Source organism: Astatotilapia calliptera, chromosome 11, assembly GCF_964374335.1.
Source record: "Astatotilapia calliptera chromosome 11, fAstCal68.1, whole genome shotgun sequence".
In the NCBI taxonomy this organism is placed as follows: Eukaryota; Metazoa; Chordata; class Actinopteri; order Cichliformes; family Cichlidae; genus Astatotilapia; species Astatotilapia calliptera.
In genome coordinates this window covers 29,095,219-29,120,043 of record NC_137432.1, presented here as the reverse complement: position 1 = coordinate 29,120,043, position 24,825 = coordinate 29,095,219, and the positions used below count along the sequence as shown (strand labels likewise).

Genomic DNA, 24,825 nt, shown 5'->3' with positions numbered 1-24,825 from the left:
AAGAAAGGAATGTCATCTTTGAAAGTTCTTGTATATTAATCCTTATATATGTATGGAGTAAACATGAGGTGATAAAGGCAAAGGAATCCTGTGCTTACATGCCTGTATTATTAAACAGCAGGAATCCTCTGTCATCCAGTTTATGCCATTACCGTTAACCAGATGGCTGTCTTAATCTGTTTAATAAGCAGAATGATACATTCAAGCTGCCGAGGTGCAGAGCGGTGCAATTATGCCATATAATAACATAAGAACATTTCCAGTATAACTAAGTGAAAGTTAATTAAGAGAATGAAAGATGCTGATGTTTGTTTCTGTTTTTTGTCAGAGTTATTTCTCAATGTTTGCAGTTTAAAAAGCAGATATATTTACAAACATGAAAACAAACATTATTAGGCATTATAAGATGGGGAGGATGAAGGGAGACCCGTACAGAAGACTTGTTCGTGTTATGCAAATTTTTAGCTCCATTTTTACATTTACTATGTAACAAACTAGTTATACATGATTTTGTTGAAATCTGGGACTTCCTGTACATTCCAAAATATTATGTGCTGTGGGATTTTCTAACAAATGTGCATTGTAACACTACTCAGCCTTCAGCTGATTTCGGTAACCGGGACTGATCTGATTTAAAAAGTGTGGAGCTTCTTCATGACTTTGACAAAGAGATGAAGAAATGTTAGAAAAACACTACAATAAGTTTTAATTGTTTGAACAGACGGGTAGATGCAGATACGTTTCTGTCTTTACCACGTTAACCACTGTAGGGAGGTGTGTACATTGCATAATGTTTTCTTCCTCTTATCCTCCTTGAAGGGCATGACCATCAAACCCCTGGTGGAGCTGCTGGCGGTGAAGAAAAAACAAGAGGCCAAACGCTCCATTAATGAAGAGATCCACACCCAGGTACAGCCTTCTGCCTTCAGCCATTCACAGCAGTCAACTGTCAGTTGCAGTGATTGCACAGACAGATGACTCAGAACCTTTTGGGATGTATTTGACAAATACTGGAATTATTTGAACTAGTGGAATTTCAGTTCAATGCAGTTTTATTTATGTAGCACCAAACAGTCACCTCGAGGCACTTTATTTTGCAAGGAATGTGTGCAACATCCACCCAACCATCAATCAGTCCTTTTTCTTAGCTGCTTATCAAACTTGGGGTCAGTGGAATCTAGAGCCTATCACAGCTGTGGGTGAGAGGCGGTGTAAAACCTGGACAGGTCACCAGTCCATGTAAGAGCTAACACAGAGAAATAGATATCCAGGCACCCACGTAGCCACACCTATGGGCAAATTGCAATCACCACTTAAGCTAACAAGCATATGTTTGGCAAGAAGGGTGTTACACATTCCTTTCAGTGGTAGTTATGTAATATTCTCCTGAGAGCTGAGGAAAAAAGAATCTTTCCATTGAACTTTTTTTTTTTGTAATCTCCTGCCTCTTTGGAGCTAGAAGAGGCCACACAAACACATGAGAAAGCCAAGGATGTCCTCTATTTAGTACATCAGGCCTGGTAGGGTAGCTCAAATAAGTCAAAAGATATAGACCAAAAACAAATGCCCATTAGAGAGGACATAAATGAATAGCCTGGTTCTCAGGAGGATATGTGAAATGCTTTTCAACTGATGAGGCCTCTGAGGTCGTTTAGGTTTTCAAACTTTGGTCGTTGCTCCCACCTACTGACAGTGTGGTGGTACTGCATAGTTGTATAACGTGTTTGATGTACACGCAGTGATTGTCAATTCACACTTGGATCATAAAATTAGTTTTTGGTGACCCGTACTATAATACCAACACTTTGGTCGTACAGTTTTTCTCCTTTTTTCTTTTAACTGTCTGATTTAAGTCAAACTCATCACATCCAAAAGCATGTCTGGTATCTGTACTTTTTGATACTCTAGAAATTTTAACCGCAGTGGTTCACTGACCTACTGTTAAAGTCATTAACCCATCTCAGAAAATTAGACTGCACATGAGCAGACACACAAACATGCACACAGGCATCTATGAGTCACCAGCTTTTGATGCAAAATAGGCAGGCAGCCCTAATGGCTTGCCCTTCACTGTAAAACACCAGAGGTTAGATTCACTGAGATGCTTGAGGAAACTCTGCACTAAGTTATATTGTGGCAAATAATCTGCATACTAGCCCATTTTCTGCCATCTCCATTGTGTTTGGTTGCTTTTCTTCATTTCCCAGTACATTGCTGCTGGGATACATTTCTCAGCTTGGCATTGGTATCAGAATGTAAATTATATTCCGTTTGTATAACTATAGAGCTGAAAAGGAAAATATCACCTTGAGATGGTAAGATTGTTATCACTACATAATGTGGTGTGGTCATAAAGAGTTAAATCGGACACAGTGTACTGGTTTCTGTATTGAGGTGTTGAATAGACATAAGCTGGTCTAAGGAGAAACCCCACAGTTAAGGATTTTGTAGCTGAAGAACATTACAGAATGGATCCCTATATATTGATCTTTTCATTATTTAGCATCAATTGCTGCCGCTTTTAAAAATGAGACCTTTTAACCCCCACTGTTCAGGGCAGTCAGTCTTTATGTGAATCAGTTACTCCTGACAAAGCAGAAGTAGATTGCACAGTTCTGCTTAATGACTTGTTCCCATAGCAACACCGACTGTCAGACTGTCATCTGCAGGCTTAGTCAGAGCACCGGTCTGATTGGCGAACCAGCTGCAGGCTGAGCAACAAATCCATTGGTGTGTTTCTTCAGTTCTCTGAGCAGGCATGGTGCCACTGTTAAGAAATCCTGTCAAATCAATCACCTGGCTGCTGCTGCTGCTGGTCATATCTCATAGATTCTGTTTTAACCTGAATTGTCGGCTGCTGTTTAGTACAACGATGATGATGATGTCGGACTAATCTCAGAGGGTGTTTACAACAAATGTAACAGCAGTAATGCAAGAATTACAAGATGTAGCTGAGTATTGAGTGTAGTATAAGAGTGAATGTAATCATGGTTACACGACAAATACTTTCACATTCAAGTGGTATGCTGTAGATGGAGGGATGCAAAATATAGAAACTTGCAATTGTTACTTACATAAAAGAAATTTGCTCTAAATCCAGTAAATGTAATATGTTCCTTTGGATGTAATTTATAATAGATGGAGGGTTACTTTTTGCGTCTTTGCACCACTCTGAGCCTGTTTTACTATATATGAGACTTCTCCCCAGAGAGGACCTGGGTCAGTAGAGTCCAGAAAGTCTGATTCATTCTGGAGTACAATTTTTAAGGCTCTTCAGCAACTATTGTGGCTTTTTCCCATCCCCAGTTCCTTGACCACTTACTCACTGGCATCGAGGATATCTGTGGACACTATGGACATCACCACTGGAAGGACAAGTATGGATTTTAAAGAGAATCAATCTGACATAACATTATTAATTTTATAACTCAAATACAGCTAACTGTAACAATACTTATTACAAATTACTTGTATGTATCGACTAGTTTGAAATATTTAGTAGTTGCTCTTTTTTTTTTTTTTTTTTTTTTTAAACTTGTTAATTGTCAAAATTGAAAATGTTGAACTTGGCCTCTTCTTCATCTAATTACAACATATTTATTTATGTCAATAAATGCAGAAATGCTGTTGCCAGTAATTAATTCATGTATTTCACTCTTTGTCTCTGTCTTAATTTTTCGCTCCCTTTGTCCTCTCAGACTCAACCGCTTCAACAAGAAGTATGTGAAGAAGTGCCTGATTGCCGGCGAACGCTCCAAGGAGCCGCAGCTCATTGCCTTCTACCACAAGATGGAGATGAAACAGGCCATTCAGCTGGTGGAGAGTGGAGGGGGAATCAAGATGCCTTCTGCTGTGCCTTCCACTGTTTCCATGCAGTGAGTGCTAAACAGCATCGTGCTCAAAGTCATTTTTATCGTAATGTTTTTTGTTTGTTTGTTTTTTACAGTGTTGGGAACATTTAGGTGAACGCAATTCATCTACTCACTAAATTGTACAACAGTAGTGACATTAAGGCCTGATATGGTGGCGTAATACATAACCACAGAAAAAAGTTGACAGGCTTAAATTTCACTGATATCATAAACATGAGACACAAATGAACATATGACCATATATATGCTCATTCTTTGTGTGTGTGTTCGTACATAATTATACATTTTTTAAAGACATTTTTAGCCCTTTTTTATTATCTTTTGGGTTTGTCCATAGCTTTGAAGTTGGGAAGACTGATGACAGGAAATGGCTCATGCTTAAATGGTCACTGATGCATTACAGATTCTTTGCTAATACTTTTGTATAAACAACACCTTCTCTCTTGTTTTTCTTCTACCAAGTAACAAGGAGTGTTTGGTAACTGTAAAGGTCTTCTTGGATAGTTGTATTATCCAAGAAGGATAAGCAATCAGTGTTAAATCACTAAAGGATCCTTGACTAGTCTTAATTTCTAGTGTAAGTGAGTCCATCTTCACCAATTGTGAAATGGTGTGTGCACAGTAGGAAACAGTAGTATTAACACAAAGGAAAATCCTTTGTGTTATGTTGTGCAGAAAGATAAGTAGCTGTGCTTCATCAAATGTGTCTAATCTTTAAGCATCATCGATGTGTTTATACACGTTTAAGTTGTGTAACTGTTGTGCTATACAAACACTGTTATTTTTTTATTTTTTTTTCCCCCTCTGTGTCATTGTCAGGAACATCCAGCCCAGGCCTTCTACCAAGCCTGCACCAGAGCGAGCTATTCCACAGCTGTCTAAAAACAAAGAGGAGGAAATCCGGAAAATCCTCAGGACCAACCTTCAGAGGACACGACAGAGGGTAACTTTGCTTACAAATGAATAGTTAGACTCTTTATTGATATGCTTGTTTCTCATCTGGATGAAAAATTGCCCTTGTCTCAATGGGAGTTAAGCATTCCATAATAAGTATTGATTGGTGCTCACAAGGGATCTCCCTCCCATTAGTTCATAACACATTTATTGATTTTTGAGATAGACTTGGAGTTAAAATAATTAGTTCTGCACATTTTTTTTTTTTTTTGTTAAAGGACACAAAATTAATTAATTTAGTTTGGAAAATAATTTTATTAGTTCTGATCATAACCTGCCTAAATGTGCAGTGATGTTTGCAGGACTGCAATCTCTTTAACGTGTGTTCATGTGTCTGTCTTTCTCAGCTGCGCTCGTACAACAGACACACACTGGTGGCCGATCCTTACGAGGATGGACTCAGCGATTTATTCCTAAAGAAGCAAAAGATGTTTCAGATAGAGAAGAAGGTAAGTTTCAGTTTTTGAAGTCGAATTTTTTCGAACAAACATTTGCCAGAATAAATAAATCTGTATTGAAGAAAACAACCTATTGTGACTCAAAGTATATTTCATAGAACCAAAGGAGCAGTTTTTCTACCTTTTTTTTTTTTTTTTTTTTTAAGTACTGGGTAGCCAACAGTATAATGATTCAACTAAAACTATGATTTGTGTTTTAATTAGAGTCCACCCTCATTCTCTTAAATTAATTTTCCTGTCACAAATAGGAGCTGATTGATTCTCACAGTTGAGTGGCTCTGTGATTATTTTCATTTTAGCCAGCCTGTAATTAGATAATAAAAATAGACTTCTGTTTAGGCTAAATTGAATGTGCTAGAAGTTACTGTAGGCTCAAGATGATGTCTGCAGAGTTTAATGAAGCGACACATAATTTTAATAAAGTTGCTGTATAACATTGATTAATGATGTCTCTATCTCTGAGCTGGTTCAGTTTGGTTGCTGTATTTTCCAACCAATTTAATGAGACAGAAACTGGATTTCTTGCCATCTGAGATTTGTACATTACTGATTTTGAATGTTTAGATATAGAACTGTGCAAAAGTCTCAAGTCACCCACGTTTCTTTGTTTTGCGTACAAGGAGTCAGGCTTTATTGTAGTTTTTTTTTTTTTTTTTTTTTTTTTCCCTCCCCCAAAGTGATCTTGAACAATAGTTCTTCAGCCTTTCTAAAGGTCTTACAAAGTTTGTCTTTGAAGATTCCGAATCAGAATCAGAATACTTTATTGATCCCTGGGGGAAATTATTTTTTGTTACAGTGCTCCATTTTAAACCAACATTAAGACAAGACAGACAATACGCTAACTAAGAATAGTACAATATATACATATATATACATACATACATACATACATACATACATACATACATACATACATACATACATACATACATACATACATACATACATACATAAGTCACTTATAAATAAATATTTGGAAAAGAAACATGTGTAGTTGTAGCAGCAAACAGTGTGTTAAGTGGATGCGTTGTACAGGGAGATGGCCACAGGCAGGAATGATTTCCTGTGTCGTTCAGTGGTGCTTTTCGGTAATCTCAGTCTCTCACTGAACGAGCTCCTGTGACTGACCAACATGTCATGGAGTGGGTGGGAGGTGTTATCCAACATTGTCTTTATCTTGGACAGCATCCGCCTCTCCGACACCACCTTGAGGGAGTCCAGCTCCATCCCCACAACATTGCTGGCCTTACGGATCAGTTTATTAAGTCTGTTGGCATCTGCGACCCTCAGCCTGCTCCCCCAGCATGCAACAGCATAGAGGATCGCACTGGCCACCACAGACTCATAGAAAATCCTCAGCATTTTCTGGCAGATGTTGAAGGACCTCAGTCGCCTCAAAAAATAGAGACGACTCTGGCCCTTCCTGTAAAGTGCTGTGGTGTTTTTAGCCCAGTCCAGTTTATTGTCAATGTGTACTCCAAGGTATTTATAGTCCTCCACAATGTCAACACTGACCCCCTGGATTGAAACAGGGGTCAAGTGTTTCCTGGTCTTCCTGAAGTCCACGATCAGTTCCTTGGTCTTTGCCACGTTGAGCTGCAGATGATTCTGCTCACACCACGTGACAAAGGAGTCGACCACAGCCCGGTACTCTGTCTCATCATCCCTGCTGATGCATCCAACCACCGCAGAGTCATCAGAAAACTTCTGAAGATGGCAGGTCTCTGTGCAGTGGCTGAAGTCTGTGGTGTAGAGGGTGAAGAGGAAGGGGGAGAGGACAGTCCCCTGTGGTGCCCCTGTGTTGCTAATCACCTTGTCAGACACACACTGTGGGAGACGTACATATTGTGGTCTTCCTGTCAGGTAATCAACAATCCAGGACACCAGAGAAGCATCCACCTGCATCGCTGCTAACTTATCACCCAGGAGGGTCGGCCTGATGGTGTTGAAAGCACTGGAAAAGTCAAAAAACATGACCCTCACAGTGCTCGCCGGCTGGTCCAGATGGGTGTAGACACGATTGAGCAGGTAGATGATGGCGTCCTCTGTTCCGAGACGAGGCTGATAAGCGAACTGAAGGGGATCCAGATGTGGTCTTACTATGGGTCGCAGCTGGTCCAGGATGAGCCTTTCCAGGGTCTTCATGATGTGGGAGGTCAGTGCCACGGGCCTGTAATCCTGGGGGCCACTGGGACGAGGCGTCTTTGGTACAGGGACGAGGCATGATGTCTTCCACATCACCGGGACCCTCTGCAGACTCAGACTCAGTATAAACAGTTTATGAAAGACTCCACACAGCTGGGGGGCACAGGCCTTGAGGACAAGGGGACTCACTCCGTCTGGTCCAGCAGACTTGCCTGAGTGAAGTCTCCTCATTTGCATCTCAACCTGGTATTGAGTGAAGGTGATGGGTGGGGGAGGGGTGTCAGGAATCTCACAGGAGGCAACATGTGAAGAGAGAGGCTGGCACAGTGGTGTGGCTCTGGATTCCAGGCTGACTGCAGGTGAGGTTGTGGGGGTGGGAGCAGACACTGTGGTGTCGAATCTATTGAAAAACAGATTCAACTCGTCGGCTCTATTCTCACCTCCCTCAGCTCCCCTGCTGTTGGTTGGCCTGAATCCAGTGATGGTCTTCATGCCCCTCCACACCTCTCTCATGCTGTTCTGCTGGAGTTTCCACTCCAGCTTCCTCCTGTAATTGTCCTTAGCCTCTCTGATCTTGTCCTTTAGTAACACCTGGACCTTCCTCACCTCCTCTTTGTTGCCCCCTCTGAAAGCCCTCTTCTTGTTGTTGAGGAGGGCTTTGATGTCCTTAGTCACCCACGGCTTGTTATTTGGGTAACAATGAACAGTCTGAGCTGGAACAATGGAGTCGGTGCAGAAAGTTATGTAGTCTGTGATACACTCAGTAAGCCCATTGATGTCCTCGGCGTGAGGCTCACAGAGTGTTTCCCAGTCGGTCACCTCGAAACAGCCCTGTAGTTCCGCTATTGCCTCCTCTGACCACCTCCTAACAGTCCTGGTGGTCACAGGTTCCCTCCTCACAATTGGCACATAGCGGGGGGTGAGGTGAATCAGGTTATGATCTGACCTACCAAGTGGGGGGAGGGAGGAGGAGCTGTATGCATCCTTGACGTTAGCATACAGTAAGTCTAAAGTTTTCTCTCCCCTGGTGGGACAGTCCACATATTGTTTGAATGTTGGTAGTGTATTGTCCAGTGATACATGGTTGAAGTCACCCGAGATCACAATAAAGGCACTCGGGTGCTGAGTCTGTAGCCGAGCTATGGCAGAGTGGATAGTGTCACATGCAGCTGTGGGGTTAGCAGAGGGAGGAACATAAACAGCCACCAAGATGACGTGAGAGAATTCCCTGGGTAAATAATACGGCCTGAGTCCAACAGCACACAGTTCAATGTCTGGGCAACAAATCCTTTCTTTGATTGTTATGTTGGCAGGGTTACACCACCGGTTGTTAACTAAAACAGCAAGCCCACCTCCTTTCCGCTTACCGCTAGCGATGCTGTCCCTGTCCGCCCGAACAGTGTGGAAGCCTTCCACGGAAGCATTCTCATCGGGAATGACCTGGTGCAGCCATGATTCGGTGAAACACATCAGGCTACACTCTCGGTATTCCCTCTGACTCCGTACCAGTGCTGAGAGCTCGTCGATTTTACTTGCCAACGATCGCACATTTCCCATCACGATAGACGGCAGACACGGTTTAAACCTCCTCCTCGCTTCGAGCCTCCGCTGTCTCACCGTCACCTTTTTTCAATCAATCAATCAATCAATCAATCTTTATTTATAAAGCACTTTTCATACAGAGAAAATGTAGCACAAAGTGCTTTACATAGTTAAAAGCAGCCCACCCCACCCTCCAACTCACTCCCCACACTCTCAATACACATATATCCCCCCACCCACACACACATACACACACACGCGCACACTTAAAGAGTAAAAATTGGGCTGGGCTCGCATGAGCCAAGTGAGGAAACACTATAACAGGGAGCCGTCTGCACCGGGAGCCGGTCACAGACCGCAGCCTCCAGGCTGGGCACACAGCAGGAGGGAGGCAAAGAAGCCCCCCAGCCAGGCTGAGAGGACCCCAGAGACCCAGCAGCCACGGTCAATAACAGCCCCGGTGCAGAGAGCGCCCTCCGAGGAAACACTGGAGATATGACGCAATACAATATATATAGGGTAAAATGATAAAATAAATAAGAACAGGATACAATATAAATATAAATAGAATAAGAAGATTAAAAAATGAATAAGAATAAAATCAAACAAATATTAGGTAAATCCTAAATTAATAATAGAATAACAGGATAGAATAAATAAGCATAAAATAAATAAACGCTAAGTAAAAGCTAAATTAAAAAGGTGGTCTTGAGCCTGTTCTTAAAAACATGTACGTTCTCTGCGGCCCTGAGCTCCTCCGGCAGGCTGTTCCACAGACGAGGACCATACCACTGAAAAGCTGCCTCTCCGTGAGTATGTGTCCTGACTTTAGGGACAATCAAAAGGCCAGTACCAGAGGACCTCAGGGTCCGCGAGGGTTCGTATGGTAAAAGCAGATCTGAGAGATAAGAAGGCCCAAGACCATTAAGACATTTAAAAACCAATAAAAGAACTTTAAAATCGATCCTGAAACACACGGGGAGCCAGTGCAGCGATTCTAAAACCGGTGTAATGTGGGCCCGCCCTCTGGTCTTCGTCAGCACACGAGCTGCCGAGTTTTGCAAGAGTTGTAAAGTTGAAATATTCTTCTTAGGAAGACCAGAGAGCAGGGCATTACAGTAATCAATGCGACTGGTAATAAAAGCATGCATCAGCATCTCCGTGTTGGCCCGAGAGAGAATAGGGCGGACTCTGGCTATATTTTTTAGATGATAAAATCCAATTTTAGTTACATGTTTAATATGTGGGATAAAACCAAGCTCAGAGTCAAAAATAACACCCAGGTTTTTCACTTGTAGCGAAGGACATAGTGAAAATGCCTCTAATTTAGGCAAGAGTTTCTCTCTCTGAGCCTCAGGACCGACAATTAAAACTTCAGTTTTGTCCTGGTTAAGTTGTAAAAAGTTTTCTGCCATCCAAGATCTTATATCCAAGATACAGTTAAAGAGGGCATCCATTTGTCTGGTGTCATCAGGAGACACGGAGATGTACAGCTGCGTGTCATCAGCGTAACTGTGGAAGTTCACTCCATGCCTCCTGATGACACCGCCGAGAGGGAGCATATACAAATTAAAAAGTACAGGGCCTAGAACCGACCCTTGAGGCACACCACATGTCATTTTATGGATCTTAGAGGAGCATGTATCCATACTCACCATAAAAGTTCTGTCAGAGAGATAGGAAGTGAACCAGCTGTGTACAGCACCAGAGAGGCCCACCATGTGTTTCAGTCTGTTTAAAAGAATAGCGTGGTCTACTGTATCAAAGGCTGCGCTTAGATCCAGTAGCACCAGGACTGAGAGCTTTTGGGAGTCCCAGTTACATCTAAGATCATTTAAAACCTTTAGGAGAGCCGTCTCTGTGCTGTGGTTCACCCTAAATCCAGACTGGAATATCTCCAGGATCTGTCTATCATTGAGAAAATCAGTAATCTGAGTAAAAACAAGTTTTTCTAAGACTTTACTTAAAAATGGTAAGTTGGATACAGGTCTGTAGTTATTAAAATCATTACAATCCAAATTGCTCTTCTTCAGAAGGGGCCTCACCACCGCCGTTTTAAAGGCAGCAGGGAAGACACCCAACTGAAGAGAGCAATTCATCATGTATAAAAGCTCAGCCTCAAAAAATCCATAAAGTGTTTTAAAGAGTGAAGAAGGAATTGGATCTAAAAGACATGTGGTGGGTCTCACTGTGGAGAAAACCTTCTGAAAGTTCTCAGCATTAACCAGGACAAAGCTGTCCAGTGTCTCCTCAGGTACAATCGAGCCCTCAGATGTATTTAAAATCATATCGCGATTAGATAAAATATCAGATCTGATGGCGCTGATCTTTCCCCTGAAGTGGTCTGCAAACTGCTCACAGAGCGAGTCTGTGGGGGTTCTTTGGGAGCTGTTAAAATCAGGGTTAAATAAATGATCTATGGTGGAAAAGAGGACCTTGGGATTATTTTTGTTAATACTGATTATTTTGGCGAAGTATGAATTTCTTGACTTCCTTAATGTATTATTGTACACTTTAAGTTGCTCGCAAAATATTTGATGGTTGATAGTATTTTTATTTTTCCTCCATCTCCTTTCTGCTGCCCTGCAATTTCTTTTGAGTTTTTTGACTTCTTCGTTTCTCCAGGGTGATGCATGTTTTACGTTAATCTTTTTGGTGGTGAGTGGAGCAACGGAGTCAAGGCTTTTCTTCAGTTTGCTGTTGAAATAACTAAAAATCAAATCGCAGGATGCAGGTAAAATCACAGGGGGGCATTCGTCTAAAACCCTGGTAAAATTTGCAGCCACTTCAGAGGTTAGATAGCGCCTCCTCACAGTTCGCACCGAGGTCTCCCGCTGAATAAAACCGGTGATGTTAAAAAACACACAGTAGTGGTCAGAGACAGCCAAGTCAACAACAGAGGACACGCTGGTGGACAGCCCATGGGTGATGACCAGGTCCAGAGTGTGTCCTCTGTTGTGAGTCGGCTGCGTGACGTGCTGGGTAAAATCCAAACAGTGAAGAATGTTTAAGAATTCTTTTGTTGCAGGGTCAGAAGAATTATCTATGTGCAGGTTAAAATCACCGGTTAAAATTATCATGTTATATTTTGAATGTATGTTTGTTAAAAATTCTGAGAATTCCTTGATAAAAGCAGCGCTGTCTTTAGGTGGTCTATAAACTGTGACAGATAAAACTGGAGGGCTGCTGAAAACAATAGCATGGAATTCAAAAGTGGTAAAATGATCAAATAAAATTTGTTTGGTGGTGAGTGTGTTGTTGGCTAAAGATGCAGTCCCACCACCTCTCTTACCACTTCTAATAGAAAAAGAGAAATTAAAATTTGGTGGGGAGGCCTCAGTGAGAACAACTGGTGCATCCGAACCCAGCCATGTTTCAGTTAAAAATAAACAGTCAAGTTTATTATCTATAATTAAATCATTAATAATAAAAGACTTGTTCGACAGAGAGCGTACATTTAAAAGTGCCATACTGATTGAGACTGGTGGATTTTTGACAATAGAGTTGGATGGATGTTGATATTTTTGAAGAGGCCGGAGGTTATTAATATTTTTGGAGTTACTGGATTTATGATAATTCTGTTGCTCTCTGTTTGTGATTATGACGGGTATTGTGTTGACTGTGGGAGAGAAAGGTCCTAGTCCAGAGTTTTGTGTATTACTGTTAAAAGTGGAACAAATATAGGAGCTGGGACCAGGGGAACATCAGTCAGTGGCAGACGGATCAGCAGGTAATGTCAGTTTGGGGTAGTGACAGGGCGATGTGCGGGAGTGCTGTACGCCAAATGCCAAATTGGCGGACAGCAAACGGCGTCCCCAGGCGTTGAGGTGGAGCCCGTCTGCCCCAAAAAGATGCCTCCTCTCCCAGAAGGCATCAAAGTTGTTAATAAAACCCACGCCGTGGGAGACACAGGCGGAGGAAAGCCAGGTGTTAAGGCTGTCCTTGACCTCTGCATCCCCGATGTGTTTTCCTCCAAATTTCAGCTGGTACTTCTGCGGGCACTTCTGCGGGCCTGGCCAGCGAGCCGGCCGGCATCAGGGCGATCAGCTGATCTCTGGAGTAAACAGTCCGTGCGTGTAGGAGATGTGCCGCGGTCCCGTTCCATGATAAAAGTAACAGTTCCACGGCCACCAGAAGAACAAAAACTCTCTCAATCCACAGGATTGAGTAAGAGATAGAAAACGGAGGAGAATACAAGTCAGAAAAAAAAAAGAATACGTAAGAAAAAAGAGCTAAACTAAGAGAAAAGCAGGAGCGACTGTAACAGGCTGCACGCTGGTTGGCGCATGCGCACTTAACAGATTGTGTGCTTTTCCACCCATTTTGTTTTACCTCACTATTTTCAGAGCAGTGTTGTTGTTTGTTTTGTTTTGTTATTTGTGTGTTGTAAGCTGCTTAACACTGAGGGATGAATCATTCAGGCATAAAAAAAACACCTAACTCGAGGGATGAACCAGTGTTGTGTCTGCACATACCAGACAACTTAGCAAATAATCAGTTTTAAATTGTATTTTTATGCATTAAAGGCACTAGCAGCCTGTCACAAAAACGCATAATTTTTTCCTTTTTTATTTTGTTGAATCTGTGACAAATGGAAAATTTAATACAATTTGACAGACGGGGTGATTTCACAAAGGGATATTAGCCAGAAACTTGGCACAGCTCAGCCTGGTGTGCAGAGTGTCCTTAAAAATTAAGGAAACTGGACAAGTGGAGGACAGAAAAACTGCTTATAGCAGATAAGCAATATCTGAAAGTCATGTCCTTAATAAATAGGAAAGAATTCAACAAAGACCTGAGAAGGAACCTAAGAGATGCATCTGGCCCTTCAGTTAATCTATCTACTATTTGCTAAAGCTTCATCAGAAATGGTCTCAGAGGAAAGAGGGGTTGTCAAGAGCCAAAGGAAAGATAGTAGGGAGAAAAGGCTGAGGTAGGACAAATTACACGACTGGGCTGAACAGGTGTTCACTCCAGAACAGGTGTTCTGGAGTGATGAATTTATATTAGAAAATTTTTGGATCAAATCGTTGTCGGTATGTATGGAGTAGCAGTGAGTGTCGACAGCCATCTGTAAAGCACAATAGAGGCTTTGTCATGGTTTGGGGCTTCATTTCAGGCGGTTGTGTTGGGCAAAAATGATGGAATTATGAATGAAAAGTACCATCAGATTTTGATCCAGCATGCAATATCATATACAAGGCCTCTGATTAGCAAGAGCTTCATTGTTTCCATGTTTCAATAAGTGTTGCACCCCTTTTCTATGGCCAGTTTTTGACACTTGTACAATACTGTATTATATGTTTTGCTTGATTACATGGAGAAGGCTAAACCATCCCACACCAACAATATCTGTTTTTGTTTTTTTTTCCTAGTTAAAGGAGATGAATACCTACCTGACGGTCCCTGCCCCTCCCCCTGATTCCCCGACCATGTGCAGAGCCAGACTGGCCTCAGGTAAATGCATGTCTGAATCATTCTTAGCTCCAGCCAAATGAAAACAGCCAGTAGTCTCAACCATCTTACTTTCAGGTACCTCCTGAAATAATGTAAGAAAATGTCTTTAATGGGACACAGAAGATTCAGAGATTGTATTTCGTTAGGGTCACACGATACCATTTGCAGAGCAATAAAGACCATAGAAACACTATTACCGTTCCCAGCTGCAACAAATATTTCCCCACTAATGGAAATGTGTTTGCATGTGCCAGCCAGCATGTAAAACAATCTGTGGTTTTATTTTAGGCAAACATACTGATTTCAAACCTGATCAGGTGCAAAAAGGAAACAAAATGTGTTCAGGTATGTTGTGAGCGTAGAGAAGATTAATCGTAAGCCGTGCTATCACATGAGCAATTCTAACACGCATGTGTCAGTTACCCTGCTTGTAAGCACTCAGTAATCATTACTAATGATGTGACTCATTACTAAACTGATAAAAGCCACGTACAGGTGATTTATTGTAGCCAAGCATATTGGAGTTGAGCATGTTACATGTGAGGAGTTTCAGTTTGTGTTCTTCACTTTAACTGAAAGTTGGCATGTGGTGCACCTTTAATTGATCATGACTAACTTTACCCTATTTTTTGTTACACTAGAAATAATGGGAACGGTCCTAAAGCCTGTTGTTGTGTAGTTTTGTGCAGTGATTCTGTTGCCCTTAATATTTGTTCATCTACTTGTACATCCACTGGTACTTGTTCGTGCATGCTGAAGGAATGATTGTGTGATATTATATCCCTTTTAAAGGCTGGTGAAATAAGTTGAAATCCCTCATATTCTACCTGTGTCCTGCTTATAGACCCGCAAGCCTACAGCATTAAGCCTGCATCGAACAAGGTGCCCATGATCCAGGTAGACCTGGCCTCTCCTCAGTCTCCAGACTCAGTTAATCTGTTGGATGAGTTCGGACAGGCTAACCAGCAGGAGGAGGAGGAGCAGGGCCTGATGATGAAGCCCCCGTCGAGGCCACGGGAAGCTAAAAAGCCGAGTGAAGAGGATGAAGCAAAAGATCAGCAGAGATTAATGAGGTGTCTGAGCGACCCTGGTCCCAGTGCAGACGAAGATGAGGATGGGGCCTTCCTCCCCTGAGACGACAGACTAGTTAGAGGGAAGAGGGCTGCTTCACCGCTCTGCTCTAAATTATCTCTTTGGTTCAGAAACCAACAAGCCAAAACTGCAAATGCTGTATGAACGGGAAACAAAAAGCAAAAGGAGAGTTCCTGAGAACGGCAGGGGGAAGAGTCATTAGTTTGTGATTCTCATTGCTCTTTATTTTATTAGGTAGCAGTGGTAGAGCGACAGCTGGAGATGGTGGAGGGTTTTGATGAAAGTCTGAGACATTCAGGAAAGAACTATGCATTACCAAAGGTTTGGACTGTTCCAGTTTCAGACGATCTTGTTTTTACTTTAGCATCAGACTGTTTTTTTTTTTCGTCTTGATGATAGTGTTGTTGTTAGTTTTATGTTTGGTCATGTTTTTACAGCTTCTGTCTTCAAAAACCACGTTCTCACTTGCTGGGTAAGCCACAAAAACGACTTCAACCTAGCTTTGACTTTTATTGCACTCGAGTTTCTCGCCGTCATTCTGTCACTTAAAGTTCCTGGGCATCCAATTGTTTAGATTGTAGCTTTTTAGAAATTTCTAGGCCTTATTTGATGTCAAACCTTTTCACTTGGTGCATTTTTAAAAATCGTATCTGTTTTTTATGACATACTTTAATTTCAGGGACGCAAACATCTGTTTGTGGGTTATGGGTTGAAAGCTGGATGTTTTTTAGTCGCTGTGTAAACCACAGTTGTTTTCCTGTCTGTTGAGCGACTTTATGGGGTCTACAACACCTACAAACCCGAAGAGTTTTACAAATTTCTTAGGCTGTAAAGCAGTACAGATGTTTTGATCTGCCAGTATACATATAAATTCTCCACCCAAGTTAAATCACATATTGTCATATCCTTTTATGTATGTTTTATTTTCAGTTAATAAGACCCTTTAAAATTCACTCAAGCATCAGTAGAGTTGTCAAAGTAGATGTTATTAATATACTGCCCATCAGCTTTCACACTCATATTTTAGACCCATATGTATTTTAAAGACCTTTAACCTTTTTTTTTGTAACTGGCCTCATTGAGAAACATTTTTGCCTCGCATTATTGTTGAGGGTATAATAGAGCTGGGCGATAGAACGATAACGATATGTATCGCGATATAACTTTTACTCGATAGAGAAATTAAGCTATCGCGATAGACCTCGCCGCTCTTGTCCTCAAAAAAAAAAAAAAAAGTCAGCCAATCCAAATTAAGTAGCGCAGAGCCAAACCAATCACAGCCGCAGCGTCACGTCGCGTGACTTGTTACGTACAGCACAAGTGCCAAGCCGCACGTGTGTTTGTTTGGGAAGCAGCCAGCGGGTAATGGAGCCAGCGTGTGTAGTTTGCAATATTTGCCTTTATTTATCTGAAAAAGTCTCATGTTCCTTAAGTACATCTACCCTGTTGAACTTATTATGGGAAATAAATATTTAAATAAAAACAAGCTGCTGATTTTTTCACATTTTACTTGTGAGCAACGGCACATTTAAATCTTACAAATATAGTTATTTGGCTTATATCGTGATAGATATCGTTATCGCCTGAAATGAAAAAAAAACAACATATCGTGATATGAAAAAATCTCATATCGCCCAGCTCTAGGGTATAACAAGAGTTGAGAATTGAGGGTTAATTTGTGCAGAAATCAGTCCATGCCTCCTAACCTTCTTTAAAAAGCTAAGACTGCAGGCATGTCATGGCAAAAAAAAATCTAACTCTATGCAGCTCTGTAACAAATTCAGACTAAACAAAAAAGCTATATTAATGAATACCATTCATAAATTATGGCTTATACACATCATTGCTGAAGGCAAAGTTAAATCTACCCCTGGCATTAAGACAGTCTTTACACTTAACTAGAGTTTTTTGCACATCTAAGCAAGACTGAAACATTACCTGCAGGCATGAAAACTGAGTCTAGTGTTTCTTTGATATTCTTTATGGTTGAGCAGTGTGTTTGTAAAATACATCCACATCTTTTTACAGAGCTACTCAGTGATTTGGAATATATAACATTCGTTATTTAAGTTACTGATGCGATAAATTGCTGATTCCTGCTTGTCTGGTTAAATTCAATAAAAGGACAGTGGCCGATGCCACAGAGTTATTAGACGCGGGTGAAAGAACAACTCATGGGTTTAAAATCATATCGCTTGAATCGAGTGATGAATTTGGTTGTTTTCTTGGTGTAATTAACAACGGAACCCTTTTCAAGGTTCTTAAACCACAAACCTCACGTTACACCCGAGGAAAGAATAGAAGCGCCTGACTGTCCTTAGCTCCTCCTCCCATCATCTGCAAATTTCTAGATGTGGTTACTGTAGCAGGGGATCACATGCACTCATCTGAATGCGTGTGAAAGGGAGTAAATCTCAGCATAGCTACACCATTGCAGTTGAGTTTGGTTGTCTAAAATCAGTTACAGCTCACAGACCTTTAAACATCTCATTTCCCTGTTTCCTGACTAAATTGAATTTCCCTTTGCTCTGAAATGTCAGCATGTCTGTTAGACTATCAGGAGATATGTGGTGAAAATGTCAACAAGGATGTGGTCAAAGACCAAAGAATTGTACCAGAACCTGACTTGCAGAACAACCCTCCAACCTCCTCTTTTTAAAGTTCCCTTAAAGGCTGTAATATTTACACGCAGCTTTTATGGCCGTCTAAATTGGCGTTGAACTGAAATTGCTGAAATCCTGAGAGCAGTTTCTCTACATCTCTTTATCATCGTCCCAGGTGATCTAAGTTTTAGCAACTTAAAGGCACTTTGCTCTTAACCCTTTAATGCTTTGCAGAATCTGACTATTAGATTTTAGGAAAGTTGCAGCAAGTAATACATTTCTAAAAGGACTCCTACTTATTAGTATGTTTAACTGTTTAGATGCAAAGCAGGTCCCAGTGTTCAAATTCTGTCCAATTACAACACGCTCACAATACCTGTGCATGTGCTCAAGCAGAGGGAAGCCAAAGGAGGCACATTTAGATTAAAGCAGTTCCTATAACAAGACGCCACATCGTTAATTTTTATATTGTATTGTTATGTTATTCCAAAGAGTTGAATTTCTCCAAAAAAGGAAAAAAGAAAAAAGAGAGAAACCTTTATTTTTCATACCAAATGCATATTTTGGGCAAACGTTATCACACTCCATGGAGGGTAATGTTTGGTGCAGAAAACTTTAAACAGAAGCCATACAGCCTATAGAAGAACCTATTTTATTGTAACCATATATATTACAAAACGTCATGTAATGATCACTCTTGCCTTTGTTTTGCTTGTTGCACGAACAAAAAAACAAAAGCCTTTTAAAGTTAAACTGCCTGTTTTCTTCATACATTCTTCACATTTTTGCTTCTTGCTCACTGAATGTTTTTCTAAATCGATCATCAAGCGGTGCGAGAGCAGAGCCGGATGTTTGGGATCGGTGCCATTTGTTCTTGTCAGCAAGTTTATGCAGAAACTACAAAGCGAAACTTAATCACACTTCATGCAAAGAGTTGGAGTGTGTACAAAATAGAAGTGATTGTAAAAGTTTGGTGAGGATCGGGATCGTTGTTGGGTAATCCATCTTTGTTCTTTGCAGAAGATGTGCTGTCCGAGTGTCCTTCTAGATTTAAGTTGTGATGTTGAATTTACAGAATCAACGGCGTTGGCTCGCCGGTGTTGATTTCATCTTTTTGTTTTCTTGTCATATTTCTGTGTTCATTGAAACACACCCTGTGCTTTATTTGTTCTTTCATTTCTTTTAAAGCGTTGTTTTTATGAGCTTATTCCAGTGTGAAAGTTTTTATTGTAAGTATTGTATCTGATGTTGTGCACTGCGTCATTTCATGTGCTTTTCAGAAGGCTGTACTGTGCGTTTTCTCCATCTTATGTTTACGTTTACCAGGAGTTTGGAAGCATTTGTCATCTGTGCTTTGAAAGGTGGAGTTCAAGCTTTACAGAGTAGAAATGGACTGACTTGCTTCAAAGTATAAGTAAAGCTTTATTACTCACTCGGTGTTCCAACCAACAATCAACCAAATTAACCTAAAGTAGCTTTTGCATGCTTTTTTTCCCCTGAATAGTTTTGTGTTTTCCTTGATCTCCAGGCAGCTATCGTTTTCTGTTCATTGACTACAATATCTCAAATCTCTGTGAAATCTTCAGCTCAGTCACTCCAAAGGTCAAGTCAGCATCTGCATCTGATAGATTTTTGAAATGCACTAATATAGTGGAGATTCCTCCCATTCAACATATCTGTTGGGTCTTATGTTAGTATTGATGGATATTAATGAAGATTTGACAAGAAAGGGCAGCACAATAAATGTAAGCACTAATTTGGTTATGACTACATGGGCTAAGACATGCTAAAACACTGGCCGTCGAAGTACTCCTAACATTTCACCAGCTGGGCAGTAAGAGGCTAATGATTATTAAAGGCAGTAATCTGAGAATGACACACATGTTTATATCAGCACTGTAATGACATCCAGTGGCATTACATCGCCATCCAAAGACTGTTTCCGTCTTCATTCGTGTTTACTAGGCTCTGTTGTGTGTCACTATTTAATGCTGAGCACTTTAGTCAAGCGGTACCTTTATCTTTTAACACAAACGTTACAGACGGAGCAATAATGATAGTGATGGATTGTACACGCTGTGTGCGATTGTCAGCCGAAACGTCACAGGATAAAGGAATGTACTTCTTGAAGGGCCTTATTATCAGGCATGGGTTTGATGTTCTTAGTCGTAAAGCAGAGAAGCTGGAAACGGTGGATTATAGTTCCCTTTTAATTCATTTGTTTATTTTGTGTCAGTCATTTGTTTGTTTTCAAATGGAATTTTTGCGTTGATTAAAGGTAATTTTTAATTTTATATACATATGAATGATAATATAGAAAAATATAGAATAGCAGATTTTATTATATGATGTACAAATCTGAATCTTAAGGATGTCATGTGTGCACTTTCTTGTTGAATAATCTATAGCTTTCAGCATTCCATTGTAATGACCTGTAAAACTAACAACTGGTAATAAAACCACATCTGAAAGTATATCTGAGATTAAAGGTTTACTTTATGACACACCTGAGTCTGACTCATCATTTAAAGAGTTGTTTTGTTTCCTGAACTGTTGGTACAAGGTAGGTTGGATCCCTGCATCGTGTCATTTATGCCACATTCTGACCCTACCGTCCCAATGTCACAGAACACACTGAGACTTGTTAGATCAGGCAACGTTTTTCTGATGAACCCATGTGAATCATTGCTTCAGTTTCCTGTTGTCACCTAACATGCTTTTCTGCACACCTTAGTTGCCACAAGTGGTTTTTTGAGTTCAAAGCAGTCCAGCCATTCTCCTCTGACCTCTGACATGAACCAATACCAAATATAAGTGACTCAAAAAGTTCTGCTTGTTTGATCTTTACTTAAAGTTTAGCTCTCTGAACGAGAAGACATGAAAGTGGATTCGCTGTCATCTACTGATGTTTGTTTGCTTTCTGAGCAAAAGAATTATTACATCATTGCTCTGCACTGCTGCGATACATTAAAAAATAAGAACTTGACGAATATATTTAAATACTAATACAGTGTTTATTTCTGAATTTCTGCCTGTTATATTGGACTATAATTATTGAGGAGCCAATGCACAAATAGAATCTGAAGTCTTGATTTCGTAAATGCATCTTCTTATTCATCTGGTTTGTAAAGCCTTAACCTGCAAATTTCAATCAGCAATGACAGATGAGTGCAGTGGATTAAAATCCTTCTAAAATGTAGTGGATAAGTCATAAGCTGAAGTTATTCCAATCAAGTAAAACTGCCACAAAAATACAACGGCTACTGAAGCAATTGTGTGAAAGGGATCAACATAACTCCCTGGATGGATCATTACACTAGTTTGAACGTGCAATAACCTTTTTTAGCCAGAAGGGGAGTCCGCTTCATCTTATAATTAAAATAAAGTCAGACAGCAGTCAGACCAAACACTGTCCCAAAAGTAAAATATTAAAGGGATGAGTTGGATTTATATATCTTGGAGACATTTTATAATTGGATGCTGAGTCTAATAAACTCGGAATGAACTGTCTGCCTTGTTAAAACGTAAGGGTATTACTCGGGTTGGCAGTGCTGCAGCTTGCTGGGAGATCCAGAGAGAAAGCTGCAGCCGCTGTAGCGATAGTTTGTTTATTCCGTCTTTATATCTGTTAAATGGAAAATCACAATGACTCGTGTGCTTCTTAACTAGCTTGGCCTGACAAACACATTTACTCTGTAATACTTGCAGAATGGATATGCTCTGTTTATCATAACCACCCATTAAAATTGATGGCATTTGTCGCATTCTATCAATTTTCAGCAGAGACGCTTGGTTGCCAAGTTAATTTTACATCTGAAGAGTCTGATTTGAGACTCCAATTACTGTAACTTTTGTTGGCTTAAAAATCCTCTTTGTATTTAAATTTGCCGGCATTTAGCTGAAACTCATCCAGAGGAATTAATGGTCAGTCAACAATAAGATACGCTTGAATTCCCAGATCACTGATATTACAAACAAACAAGAGTTGAGCTCTTCTGTCCAAAGAATCAGTGACGTAAAAGAAACCGAAGGATGATGTGTGTGGAGCAAATAACAGTGAATTGTCTGGACCTTGAGGTACATAAAAGACGTAAAAACAAACTGATCACTTGTATGTAAGAGAAAACTTTCATACAAGTCTTTAAAAAATGTGTCTCCAGTTCCAGCTTTAGAGCCAGGTTGCCAAATGCTTAAACATCCATGCCAGTGGAGCCAGTTGCTTTTGTTACTGGGCAAACCAAGACTAGATGTTTCCAGCTGCTTGTGCACAGCTGAACTAAACCTTCACCGGTGAGTATGTATGGTTTCCAAATGGTGAACAATTTAAAGCCAGGGCATCAGACTTCATCTAACCCCTTTTTGATCTAAACTACTCCAGCAAAACCATTTCACCATAACCAGTAAAAAATAAAAACATAATAAATACAGCAGAAGTCTTGAGCCAGCCTTCATTTCTTTGCTTTTCAAGTTTTTTTTATTTTTTATTTTTTTCATTTTAAGTCCAGTCAGTGGCGTGTACCTGACCATTTTCAAAGGAATGCCTTTTGTTTGTTTGAATCACACCATTTAACATTGAATTATAAATTATCCAAGCATATAAAAGGAACCTTGATCCAGATACACAAACCACACAACTTAAAAAGAATCACTTTTGTCACAAAAATACTTATTTTTTTCCCATTTCCTTTGGTGAATTTATGAAAAAGGACAAAGTTAACACATTTTGACAGGCATAAAATTGCATTGTTGCACTGATTCCAAAAGAGCTATTAGCTGAAAGTTTAGGATTTTCTTGGCTTGGTGATAAAAATTTGAGTAAACTGGACAAGTGGAGGTCAAAAGGACAAGTGGCATGTCTATAACTTATCTACAGCAGATGAAAAGCACCTGAAAGCCATGTTCTTAAGGGGAAAAATCTATCCAAGTACTGGAGCAATGAATTTGGTGTTGGGGATCTGAAATGTTAAAATTGGGGGAATTGTGATCAGAGAAAAATACCATCAGATTTTCATCCTTCATCTAACACCATCTGAAAAGTGTCTGATCGTCAGCAGCTTCATTTTTCAGCATGGCAGTGATCCCAAACACATTACCAGTGCATCCCGGGATAAAAAAACACAATGGAATATTGGAATCAGGCATGGATTGGCCTCCCCAGAGCCTGAACCTTAACATTACTTAAACAGTGTGTCATCATATTTACAGAGAATGCAACAAAAGCAGCCAACATCCAAAGAAGAGCTTTGAATGTCCTTCAGGAAACCTTGAGAACCGAAGACTACTAAAAGACTGACATCTTATTGCAATCTGTCCAAGAGAGTTCAGGCTGTGATGAAGGTTTTTATGCCAAATATTTACTTTCAAGCTCAAGAGAACAGTACAGTCCCTTATTTTGACTTACATACTGTATTTCCATGCATATTTACATATGTCTCAATAAGGTGTTGCACCAATAAACCAATACATATAAAGATAGGACACATATGGTTTTGTTACGTCCGAGTGTTTTTTTCATTTTTGAGCATGACAGCACGATGATTTCATTTTCCTCATCTTAACTCATCTTCTGCCTGCCAGCTTTCACATCAAATGCAACTTTCCAGTAAAAACAATAAATAAAAATAGTTCAAGTGAAGCTGAATGCAAAATGAAGTACCCGCTGTTTGTGGCTCTGACTTCCCAGGTCATTTTAGCAGTGGATTAAACACACACTTAACTGCCAAATACCAGATATGTAATAGCCCGCCCCGCTGCTGCAACATTTACATGTGGAGTGTGAAATAAGCCTGAAAGCTTTTCAGATGGATTTGTCCAAGTGTTTATTTATTTCTAGTTAAATCACTGTGTCTAATTCGCCTGTCAACTGGGTTCCCGTCATCGAGGAGCCAGTCAAATTGGTCTTGTTTGCATGAGGGCTCTTCTGTTTATTTTCCCCTGATTGCTCTTTAATGCTCGGAGTGGATGCTCTTTACATGGAATGATTTGGTTTGTTTTTAATATTGGACTCACCTGACCCTCTGTCGCATCAGAATGCGCATTCAAAGGGGACACACCTGAGCGTTTTTATGACTGACAGGGAGAGGTAGTTTCGCTGTTAAACGTGAGCGTGCAGTCTGCATGCTTTATGCGAACCTACCAGCAGATGGCGCAATATGCACGTCAAATTACTAAAGTTCCTCACAAGCGACGCCTTCACTGATCGAGCTTCGACTTTTTTCACTTTCCCTGCTGGAATGGTTTGTATGCTGAAAGCACGCTGACATGTTTAATTGGCGTGTTGGGGAGGGAGTCAGACTTTGTGTGGCCCCATTCCATCAGCTTAATGGTGTGTTTGCTATTGCTTTCCCTCTCATTTACATGGCCCATATACCACATCTAATGTATGGCTAATTGTTGTGTTTAGGCAGTAAAAACCCTGAACCCTCGCACCGATGTGAGCCTCACAAGCGAATGTTCTGGTTTTTGGGCTGCTGTGCTTTGAAAATATTTTGTTACACAACAAGAAATGTTTTGATTATGAGTGTGGCGGAGAAGGGTCACTCGAGGGCCGCATGCACACAGCAGTTTGCTGTTTGTTTTCTCTATAAAAGGAACGGACAAATATAACTGCAGCAAGGCAATAATGCTGAGCTTATTGTTCCACTGATTCTATTTGTTGTACTGAGTTGTGCTCAGTTTATGACGTGCATGAGATGCGGCATG

General features: G+C 40.5%; 1 protein-coding gene across 1 annotated transcript in view; it reads left to right on the top strand.

Moving 5' to 3' along the window:
- The window catches only part of slc9a1a (solute carrier family 9 member A1a), a 42,818-nt gene extending 22,191 nt beyond the window's left edge, over nt 1-20,627 (top strand). The window contains exons 6-12 of the mRNA XM_026184573.2: nt 820-909; nt 3,307-3,377; nt 3,699-3,875; nt 4,692-4,815; nt 5,174-5,275; nt 14,347-14,428; nt 15,273-20,627. Coding sequence (XP_026040358.1) covers nt 820-909; nt 3,307-3,377; nt 3,699-3,875; nt 4,692-4,815; nt 5,174-5,275; nt 14,347-14,428; nt 15,273-15,562 — 936 coding nt within the window. The 3' untranslated portion in view covers nt 15,563-20,627. The remainder of the gene's footprint in view (nt 1-819; nt 910-3,306; nt 3,378-3,698; nt 3,876-4,691; nt 4,816-5,173; nt 5,276-14,346; nt 14,429-15,272) is intronic.
- Nucleotides 20,628-24,825: the final 4,198 nt, after the last annotated feature.